The sequence below is a fragment of the Lactuca virosa genome, chromosome 4 (assembly GCF_052849685.1).
Source record: "Lactuca virosa cultivar CGN04683 chromosome 4, Lactuca_virosa_CGN04683_v6, whole genome shotgun sequence".
NCBI classification, from domain to species: Eukaryota; Viridiplantae; Streptophyta; class Magnoliopsida; order Asterales; family Asteraceae; genus Lactuca; species Lactuca virosa.
Genome location: NC_136429.1, coordinates 200,687,339 through 200,698,993, shown reverse-complemented (window position 1 = coordinate 200,698,993; position 11,655 = coordinate 200,687,339). Strand labels below are relative to the sequence as shown.

Below are 11,655 nucleotides of genomic sequence, written 5' to 3'. Positions count from 1 at the left end.
TAAAAATATATTACATTTTAACGGGAGTAATCTTAATGAAAGTTGTAGTAGACTCAAAAAATGAACATGTGAATAAAGATCATTAAAATCTGATATCGTATGAAGAAGTTACGATGTTCAAAATACAAGACCTAAGTCAAACCATAAGACTTACGCAACCAAGCAGTCGAGATCGCATTGGACATAAGTATCAACAACCCCAAACACCTCATCAATGATTGTCTCACGTAAGATGTCGTGAAAATAATCTAAAGAAATCATTTTTAAGTACTGAATGAGTAAAAAAAATGACTTATTTTGAAACAAAAAAAAATGTTAAGGACTAAATATGTACAAAAATATTAAGGACTAAATGTGTACAAAATTAAAAATATATTACCCTATCAAGTCATTTTCCCGGCTAACCTGGAGTAACAGGTCATAAGGACTAAATGTGTACAGTTTAACAAGTTTAAGGGGTAAATGTAGACGAAAAAAAACTCAGTGACCAAATGTGTAAAAATCGAATAATATGTTACCCTTTTAAGTCATTATCCCTTTTTACATATGTGCAACGCACACAATTACCATTGGTCTAGTGTCATAATAAACATGGAACAAAAAAAAAACAATATAAAGTGCTTTCATTGACCATGTCAATTTAAATGACAGTCATTAACGTTAACATTAAAGAGATTAAAGTACGTTATACAAAAAATTACATTGAGATCAATCATATTTAATTAACTCATAGATATAGTAGACGCTCCTTAATTTAAGACCATCGTTATTCGATACACACACAAACAATTGCAATACATTAATTACGTGCTTAATCATAAACCTAGAGAGTAAGGAAAACCGGTGGCGTGTAACCACCGTCCCCCACCAATGAAGCTTTCTGGGGTGAACCGTTGAACATCTGCGTAGTTCGTGATTACCTTGAACCCTCCCCATTTTACTCTACCTGAAGTTTCAGCTCCGGCCCCTATATTCTGATACTCACCATAGAATAATGTGTTGAGCGCAAAGTTCCCATTCCACTCGTACCATCCGGCGGGGTGAATCACATCGCTAATGACAGACTGCATTACCACCGTCCTTGAATACTCTTTCCATGGTCGTCCAAGATACGTTGGGAATCTACTTTGGACTGGTTGGAGACCTGAAGTGGCACCTATTCTGCACTTTTGGATCACAATCCCTGTGTTTTGGTTAGGATCTGTGCGACCTTGTGCCGTGATCATGTTCATTTGAGAAGGTCCAGGGCGGCGTGCATGGATGTCGCAGTCTTGGAACACCACCTCTGCGTTGCCGAATATGAAATCCACAGTGCCGGCGATGTAGCAGTTGATGAAAAATTGACGACCACGGTGGACGTAAAGGGTGTCTTGGTAGCCCAACATGTCACATTGATAGAATGCTGATAAATCTGAACTGACACGAAGTGCGACTGCTTGGTGATTTGAAGGTCCGGCTGTGTTTTCAAACGTTATGTCCCTTGCCAAGAACCGATCACCTACAACCGCTGCATCACCACCACAAAAGAAATAAAATTTTTATCATTGTACATACTACTTTATTTTGTTCTTATTGGAAGAATGTATTACATTGATTAAAGTTAAGTAAGTAATTCGTTTCTGTTATATCGATTAAAACGTTATCATGCTTGGTAAATAAAAATGAGGTGTGTAACACATTTGTGAGTGGGTATGAATTAGAATACGATGACAAGTAGGTGATAATAAAGTGCAAAAAGACGCAGCAAAAAAAAAGTACGAAAATCCTCGATCATACTAAACACATGTTTCCTTTCTTTTGATTAGAAATTAATTAGTTAACGAGTAAGAGTCTTTGAACAATTAATATAATATCTAAAGTACTAATTAATATATCAATATTTATGATATATTTAAAAAAAAAAAGGAGATCTCGTTTTAAATGAAAGAGTAGGTCTAGATATGATCATTGCAACTTGGAATTTCACGATGACTAAGTAATGTTTGTTGAAATCACATGCTTTGTATATGATGGCTTATTTTTATGTTTTAAGTTTATTGTATTGATTAGAGCTTAATGTAAGTAAGCTTAATGTAAGTACGTAAACTTTAGCTTTGATCTTGTATAAGGTTATTAATAGTGTTTACTTGCATTAATTAACAATAATAAACGATTATAGTAAATTAAAATACGGAAGAGTATAATATAAACACTAATACTTAAAACGATATAGTCTTGTTGCGATTAAAAAAAAATGAAAGATGAGAGAACTCACCAACGGTGGCGGAGTTGAAGGTGGTGCTTCCTCCTTTAACGCTTCGGCCACCGGTGATGATTGTAGTTTTTCTTCCATCTCCCACAAACATTATGTTAGTTTTGGTCGACGGGACTTCAAAGTTTTCGTGGTATACACCAGCCTTTATCTTAATCACGTAAATTGTTCTGCTATGTGATGGTGCAGCTGCCACGGCGTCAGCCACCGTCCTGTAGTTTCCACTACAATCCGTAGCAACCACCACGTTGGGTTTCACCGTCCCTGACTGCAACAACCTCCTGTCTCCGGCAGATAACCACCCTGGCCATTCCGTGTTTTCTTCCTCCTTCAACTTCCTCGCGTTCAGCTTCATCTCTTCGGCCAAATCCGTATTAGTCATGTTACAAATCATTGCTAATGCATTGCTGCACATCTTCTCCACCCTTCTCTCGCCTTGCTCCAGTTCTTTACGTACATTCTTATCCGCTCCATCGTGGGAAAATCCGTCGTAACAAGTTTCCTGGTTAGTTATGGCGGAGCTCATTAGCGTCTTGAGATCATTGGCATGATGCCGTAGTGATTCCTTGGTTTGATACTTCTCGAGGCCTTTGATAACATCGAGGAGTTCGTGCAACGTCTCCGATATCATCTGATGACAGTCGTGAAGCGCCGTTATCTCTCGTTTCGTGAGACCTTTGCGAGTGGTGAGCCTCTTTATCTGGAAGTAACTCTGTTCGACGGCGGTTACTGTGATATTAACAGCAAGTTCGATCACGTTCTTAAGATTTTTGACCTTTATGTTGACATCGGGGTGGCTTGTGACTGTGGAATAGCATAGTTCAGGGTAAAACGTGCTGCTGCATGCTGATTTTACGATTGCGTGAGCTTCAGAATCCGTGATGCTTTCTGGGCTGGAGTTGTCGAAGCCTGAGTTTCGAGATTTGACTCCGACGATAATGCCTATTAAAGCCGAGGCTAATAGGATTATTAAAGCAAAAGCAGTTAAGAACAGCTTTTTTCTTTTGTTGGACAGGTTAATTTGCATGCCGGAGTCTAAGTCTTCGGAGAAGAAATCTTTGGTCCGCGACATGATTTTGAAATGGATTGGGGATGATCCAGTGAAGAAGGAAGAAACAATTGTTGTAGAGGTTGACGGAGAGAGTCGAATGCTGCATGTATGCTTTTATAAAACAATTGCGTACATCCGATAGCCACGTAAATTAATTAAGAAGTTGAAGACTTGAAGTAACCATTTGAGCCATGATTCTTTTTTTTTCGGATATCGACAAAAATATAAATAATAGTAAACAAAAACTTTAGACAAAATTACATAGGTCAATGTGGTTTCTCATATGTGGTCTCAAATTTATTTTAGTTTTACACGGATCATCCCTATTTTTTGAATTTAGTGCATGCTTGGTCCTTGCTAAAATGTCTTTTTTTATTTTGTTTTAGATTTTCTTTAACATTTTAAATTTTTTTAAATTAAAGAAAAATAAAATAAAACTAACCCCACCATCCCACCCCATTCCCTCTCACCATAATCTTATTCCCCTCATCTTTGTGATATATCTCTTAAACGAAGAACACCATCGCCTATCTTTTGTGCCACCGTTAATCTTTTTCCAGCCACTGCCAGTTTCCTCCTCTTTCTTATTTTTCATCGACGACCATCCTCTTGTTTCTCCCTTCTTGTGTTTGACCATTGTCTCTTTTCAAACGTTACCTAAAGAAGCTAAAAAAAATTTAAATACAAAACGTGCTTCATGCTCTGCCATCATACTATTTGATTCTTTCTTTTTTGACTTCTTGGTCTGCAAAATTGACGATAGTTTATAATTGTAGGTTTTGGGGTTTCTTAGATGGGAACTTCTCTGGTGATGATTTTTTTATAGCGGCGGTTTAAGGTTTTGTTGGGTTGAATGATTCAAATTATTAGGTTTTAGAATGGAAAAAACTTATTTATGTTTTATGAATTTATGAATTTAGGTTTATTGAGTTGAAAGAGTTCAGATTCTACCAATTTCATAAAAATAGATTCCACACGGCCCACTACGGCTGCCTGGTATTGTGAAGTTTGGGGGAGAGGGTTTCCCTTTGACGATGATACTAAGCAGCCCCTTTCAGAACTCCATTGCACACCCATCTCATAGCTATCCCTTGATTGAAACCACCAATGTTTGAACTTGAGACCTCTTATATGGGATGTCCAACTACTACACAAAGAGCCACCAGTTTCATATTAGTGTTTAAGATATTATAAAAACAGTGATGGTGGTTGTTTTAGTAAGAAATATGCAAAGCAAGAATCAACCAAATTAGTAACCATTTTTGTATTGTATTCGCAATCCTATTTAAGATTTCGAGGTGTAAGAAACAAGAATAACGAGGAAAACCCTTGATCTGTGATGAGATCGCTTGTACAAAACCTCGGGAGTCGAAAATGTAATATCCATAAAATTCATTAAAATTTAAAAAATTTTCGACAAACCAAAAGCCATTCATTGTTTACAAATTGTTTTCAAAATAGTTTAATATCAGAGAAACCTCAGAAATCATAACACAAAATGTGAAGAGGTGCACGATCAAGCCTTCGCCTTCCCGCGATCATCCGAAGTACCTGAAACATAATCTAAAATTGTAAGCCCACAGCTTAGTGAGTTCCCCCAAAATACCAACACCATACAAACAGAACAATGCATAAACAACAATATACATACATAGTCTTCAGCATGACTGGACCGTCTCACCGGGCCTACAGCCTATCTGGACCACTCTTAGAACCTTCAGCATGTCTGGTCCGCCTTTTCGGGCCTTCAGCTTGTCTGGACCGTTCTCCGGGCCTTCGGCCTGACCGGTACGCCCCTTTGGGCCTTCAGTCTATCCGGGCCGCCCTGAGTCTGTTGGCCTTGAGCACAAAGCAGGACTGCCTTACCCTACCCGCTATCATACAATATCACATAACTATCAAACGCTAGCTAGCACATACAATTATCATATAGGCCTAACATATCATCAATCATAACATCATCCTATATACTAGGACACAGATCTAACAAATCACTACACATAGCATCATACGATAAACCAGGATACACTCCAAAGGGCCGACCTTGGTGCCTTCGGCCCTGTTAGTATAGTGAGGAGAACTCACCTCACAAGCATCACTGACTGACTAGATCCAACTCCCAAATCTCAGCTCCAAACTCAACTGCCTACAACCACCATGTGACTAACTCCATCAAAATCCCAAAATTCCAAAAATACCCCTTTAAGTCCAACTTGGTCAGCCATGGTCAAAGTCAGAGTCAACAGTCAAGGTCAACAGTCCATGTTGACCCAACTCGTCGAGTGCATCTTCTTGACTCGTCGAGTTCCTTCAAAACTTAGAAAACCGGGAAAACCCTAGTCAACTTACCGAGTTATCACAGCAACTCGTTGAGTTCATGAAGTGTCCAGAAGATCGGAGAAACCCCGAGCTAACTCACCAAGTTGGCAAGGAAACTCGTCGAGTTTTTCTTGCCATAACTCATTCAGCCACTTTTAAGTGAGTCTAATGCCCCGAACTATAGATCTGGTCCCCTAGGGTTGAGATACCACGTAAAGTTGCTAACTTTACGTCCATGCATGACATCAAAAGGCTAAAACACTCCATCAAAGCTTTATTAAGGAACTTAGGGCATGGAGTGTCACACCCCCAAACCAGAACGGCGGAAACGTTCGGGGGCGGAGGACTTCATGTAAGTATCACAACACATGCAATATAGTAATCAAAGTACAAACAACCATTGCATTAATAAGTATAAGTTTTACATAAGTGTTTAAACATTACATATTCAAACACCAAAGTAGATACAGTAGAAGACAAGAGTCGCAGTACGGTACTAGGTAGTATTCTCAAAAGCTTCGGGAGTGTACCTGTCTACTGGATTCCTGAGAATACAAGTTATTTTGAAAGAGTAGATCAACATTTAAGCTGGTGAGTTCATAAGTATTTTAGTTATATAAGGTATACTCTAAGTTCTTGGAAAAGTTCGTTGGTTCCTCCAGAAAATCCTATATTTCCTGTGGTGATAAACTGATAACCTCAATAGTTCCCTCTGCAATTACTTAGTTTATACTAGTTATAAATAACCTAATATCGAATGGACAGTTAAATGGGTGTATCTGCCCTAAGCCCACAACCAAACAAGGAACAGGAAGTAACGCGGAAGTCACACATTTCACTGTCAACCGGATATTACTTATGTATAACTCTGATTTAAAACTAAGCAGTTATAGAATTAACCACTAAAGGTCCTTTATGTTATACTAGTTTAAAGAGTGTGAATGACTAAGTTTCATCTGATAAGTAGTTTTAAATCCCCATAAAACCGTTCCATTTGTAAAGGTAGTTTAATCCCATAAACCGTTTCATTTGTAAAAGTATTCTTAGTGATATCTGTTCTACAGTAAAACATTGATATTAATCCTGGAAAATATTTTATTATCCATAATACTGATTTATGGTTTTAAACGTTCCAAAACCAAAAGTACAAGTATATTTTCTATACTTGATTTCATGATACGTAGTTTTTACTGTAAGTAAAAACTAACAGAAGGTATATTTGGTTAGTAAAATAGATGGGATGTAATTATCTTTTCTTACTGTTTTAAGAGAAGTATATTACTAAGTAATTTACTCGTTGTTTTATCCATGTGAGTTCTATTAACCATACTAATATGACTGATGTGCCTGATGCGACGTTCTTCAGGCGTCGGAAACGATATGACATTTGTCACCCTAGGCCTGCCGGCCAAACTGTTGCGAACAGTGAAGGTGCGGGATTGTCAGTCCCGTATAGATCTATACACAAATTCACGCTCTCCCTACAGGAGATTCTGGTTAATAAGTCAGGACTTACGGTTGTACTTAGATAAGTACACCATGAAGAGTCTCACAAATTTATTGTTTCAACGAGATTACGATGTATTATTACCCCGTGATTGCTAACCCTGGTACGTTGTATTGTACCGTTGTTAATGCAAACCCGGTATGATGTATTATTACCCTGTGATTGCTAACCCTGGTACGTTGTATTGTACCCTTGTTAATGCAAACCCGGTATGATGTATTATTACCCCGTGATTGCTAACCCTGGTACGTTGTATTGTACCCTTGGTAATGCAAACCCGGTATGATGTATTATTACTTCTTTAATATATTATCCATATACTAAAAGTATTATACGTATCCTGGTATAGATAAATGAATTGTTAGTAATTTCCTTGGAATAAAAAGTATACAATCGTGAATCATACTTGTATATTTAGTTTTGAATCATAAATTATACCTATTATAATTTATATGTTCTATCTGATTAACATGATTTCTCATGGATGAACACCTTTGCTCAGCATGATACAAAGGTAATGATACCTAATGAAGTAACCTTTTTATATTCATATATGTATAATATATATATACAATTAAGAAGGGAACGACCTTCGGACAAATAACACCACCTTAATTCCACATCCAAACAAGGAAAAGGAAACAAGATAATTCATTAGTCCTAAGCCCTTCAAATCTTATTTATATATTTAACCATATATAAACATGATTTTGGCAATTAGAATTTGAAATAGTTTATAAAACCTTTTTCAAAGAATTTAACCGTATTAAAAGGGTTTACATGAATTTAAAGATTTAACATGGCTTTAAGCCATTTCGGACGTATTTGGTAATCCTTAAAAGCATAAGGAAATCCTTTGTGTGATTATTATCACATACAATTATTAACACAATTTATATTGTGTTCAACTTGTATTCCCCCCTAAAAAGCATTTAAAACAATTTAAAAAGGTATATTATAGGGGTGTGAACTCACTTGATAAGTGGTGATTTGGGCAGCGTTTCGTTTCTATAGATGATCTTTCTCGAAGAAACCGCGAGTTTTTGATTAAAAACCGGGCTTTATGCGGGCAGCACTTCGAATGGAAAGAGGTTAGCTTCTCTAGAATTCCGAGGCTTGCTTCGGGTTTTAGATACGATACTGGGGCCTTGGGGGTTGTTTGTGAGTTTATGGAAGTGAAAGGGGTGAAAAGGATCAAAAATGGTGAAGGAAATATCTTAAATCCGAGAAATATCGCAATCCTTATATTGGGTGCGAGGGTGCGGTCCGAAGGGTGAGTCAGCAGCCACGCGTCATCAACTGCGAAGGCCATGAGGCCGAAGTTCGGATGCGAGACAGAGAGGCAAGGCGCGTGTCGGATCCGGGTATGGCGGCTATTGTTCATGCGAAGGATGTCGGCTGGCCATTGGACCGCAGCTTCGGTCCAATCAGAAGATGACACGGGCAACTTCGGTCCAATCAGCAGTGAACATGTGTCCGACACGGGGAGGCCTCGCATGCGAGGTGACGTGGCCGAAGGCTGACCTTGCGATTTTTCCCAGTTTTCAAGATTTTTCGATTTTTGTGCCCGAAACTTGCGAAATTCATAACTTTCGCATATGAGCTCCGTTTTCGAAGTTCTTTATATGCACGCGTAGGTAAAATTATACTCTACGACTTTCGATGAGACTTCGTCGGCTAATTTTGAATTTATTTTTAATATTATTATTTTTAACAGACCGGGACAGGAAATCCGTTAAAAATTCATAACTTCTTTCATCCGACGTCCGTTTTCGTCTGTCTTTTTACCGTTGTACTACTTTTGACGAGACCTTCGATTCTCGTTTAAGTTGTGTTGGCTAAATATCGATCGATTTTTATTTCGAATTTTTAGCTGTCTACTACTAAACCGAAACTTAAAAAAATCATAACTTCCTCATACGAAGTCAGATTTTACATTCTCTTTATGAAAGTTCTCGGTTTAACATATTCTACAACTTTCATTTAGATTGTTAAGGCTAAAAAGCCTTTTTATCGAAAATTCAATTTTTACACTGGACAGTGTTTTGCCGGTTTTGTCGCAGATCTTCGATTGGTCATAACTTTTTCGTTATAACTCGGATTTCAGTGTTATTTATATTTTTGGAAACCTTGTTACAATCTATACCACTTGGTTCATCCCAATCACGATTATTGATCAATTTATTTTTGACCTAAATTTGACTGGTGTTACATTATCCCCCGTTAGAGGGAATTTCATCCCGAAATTAAGTCTAAAGTGATACTCATGGACTAGGGGAAAGATGTGGATATTTTCATTTTATCTAATCTTCCCTTTCCCAAGTGAATTCAGGTCCCCCGGTTTGCAATCCAACGAACCTTCACTATCGGGATAAGACTTTCCTTGGTTCTTTTGATTTCTCTATCCATGATTTCCATTGGTTCTTCTATAAAGTGTAGACTTTTATTTAACTTGATTTCATCGAGTGAAATAACAAGTGTTTCATCGGATAGACACCTCTTTAGATTAGATATGTGAAAGGTGGGATGAATGTTATTATGTTTTTGTGGTAGTTTAAGTTTATAAGCTACAAGACCGATTCTGGTAAGAATATCAAATTGTCCTATGTACCTTGGATTTAGTATTCCACTCTTTCTCAAGCGTATCTTGCCCTTCCAAGGTGAGACTTTCATATGACAAGGTCATCAACCTGGAATTCTAAGGGTTTTCTTTTATCGAAGTCGTAGCTTCTCTGATTAACTCTGGAAGCTTTATGTCGCTTCCTGATTCGTATTCTCTTTTTGGGTAGTTTCTCGGATGAATTCTGGACCAACGAAGGTGTTGTGTGGAAATTTGACCTCTAGCTAGTTGGGTGTCACCAACTTTAGTCCAGTGTAGCTAGGATCTGCACTTGCGACCACATAAGGTTTCGAATGGAGCAACTTAAATGCTAGCATGGTAAAAGACTCAACTAATTGGTAAATGGGTATCCCATACTTTACCATAGTCGATCACATATGCTCAGGACTACTCTAGTTCCTAGAGATTTCTGAAGTGACTGCCTGAACTGGGAGATGATTCTATTATCTCGACGGAGATAACATATATTGGTACACCGTGCACTCTGACTAATCTCTCTAACACACGTTCTAGTTATCTTCTCTATTTGCATGTTTCCTCAAAATTGTAGGAAGCGCGCGGACCTGGCTAATCTGTCGACGATCACCCAAATTGGCATCAAGTCCACCTATTGCCTTGGTAACTTGATTATAAAGCCCATTGTAATCCGCTACCACTTCCACTCAGGTATCTCCGGTTGTGGCAGTAAGCCTGCGGCTTTTGCTTCGATAAGACTCATACTTGGCTCATCTATCATCACCTCGTGTATACGAGTCGTATATAATTTAGATTTCACAAAACGTTCGGATGGGTGACTCTGCCCCAGGTCCACAAGCAAACAAGGAACATGAGATAGGGCGGAATTACACATCCTAAATCTTGTTAAGTCTAAATTATATACCACTCCCGTATATACACTTAGCAGCGATAGATTAACCTAATGAGTTCTTAGTCTCTATTCTTGAACTTGACCTGCGGTACAATTATTTTTCCTATGAGATCTATTGGGGTACTTCGGTGGATACTGACTTCTAAGACTACTTCGGTGCTTTTCGCTTGAAATTTCCTGCCTATTGAGTAGGCTAGAAGGGTGTGGTACCCTTCCCATGGGTAACTCTGAAGTTTTGAAATGAGAGACAACCTAAGGGTTTGCGTTATGGATTGGAAGAATTTCATCTTCCGGCTGATTAAGGAAAAAATTCTCTTACACAGCATAAGAATTTTCACATGGTAAGGGCTAGGCCAAACCATGTCGAATGAGGATGTCGGAATTTTCTCGACGAAATAGATATTAAGTCGTTCTGGGAAAATTGATTACTTAGGATAATGAACTATCCTATGTACCTAAGTTTTCAGTGCTTCTGGTTATGAATCCCCTTTTTGATTTGAATTTGGCGGGTACTACCAATACGAGGGTTCTGATAATTTGAAATTATGAACTTTCATGAAATGATCCTTACTAGGTCTCTCTATAAACGCTTGGTGTATACAAGTCATGTATAATTAAGATTGGTAAGACCTTTTACTGAGCAACCCTACCCTAAATCCACAACCAAACAAGGAACAGGAAATGAGGCGGGATTATTCACTCTAAGTCTACAAATCTTAATTATAAATGACCCTTATGTGTATACTAAGTCATCATATCTTACCTTTAGGGTTTCAAATTTTATATGAATGCTGTGATTTAATTTGAATGGGAGAGTAATCCTAATTATAGATAATTATCGGGGTTTGGAAGCGTAACAAAATATAGCAGGGTTCTTTGATGCCTTCCCATGCATTGGGATCAAACTTCTCTTGCTCCCCCGTCGTTCTTCTCTGTTGGACAGTACCTCTTGTAATGTCCTATTTCACCACAAAGGTGACATATTGGAATGGTTCTAACATTGGTAGTTGAAGTGATAAACTCAACCGGAGTTCTACAG

At 38.0% G+C, this 11,655-nt stretch overlaps 1 protein-coding gene across 1 annotated transcript; it reads right to left on the bottom strand.

Moving 5' to 3' along the window:
• Nucleotides 1-639: 639 nt before the first annotated feature.
• On the bottom strand, nt 640-3,487 carry LOC145107915 (pectinesterase-like). Its single transcript, XM_079044873.1, has 2 exons — nt 2,255-3,487; nt 640-1,507 (listed from the first exon to the last, which is right to left on the bottom strand). The coding sequence occupies exons 1-2, from the start codon at nt 3,321-3,323 to the stop codon at nt 816-818; spliced, it is 1,761 nt and encodes a 586-aa protein (XP_078900999.1). The 5' UTR covers nt 3,324-3,487; the 3' UTR covers nt 640-815.
• Nucleotides 3,488-11,655: the final 8,168 nt, after the last annotated feature.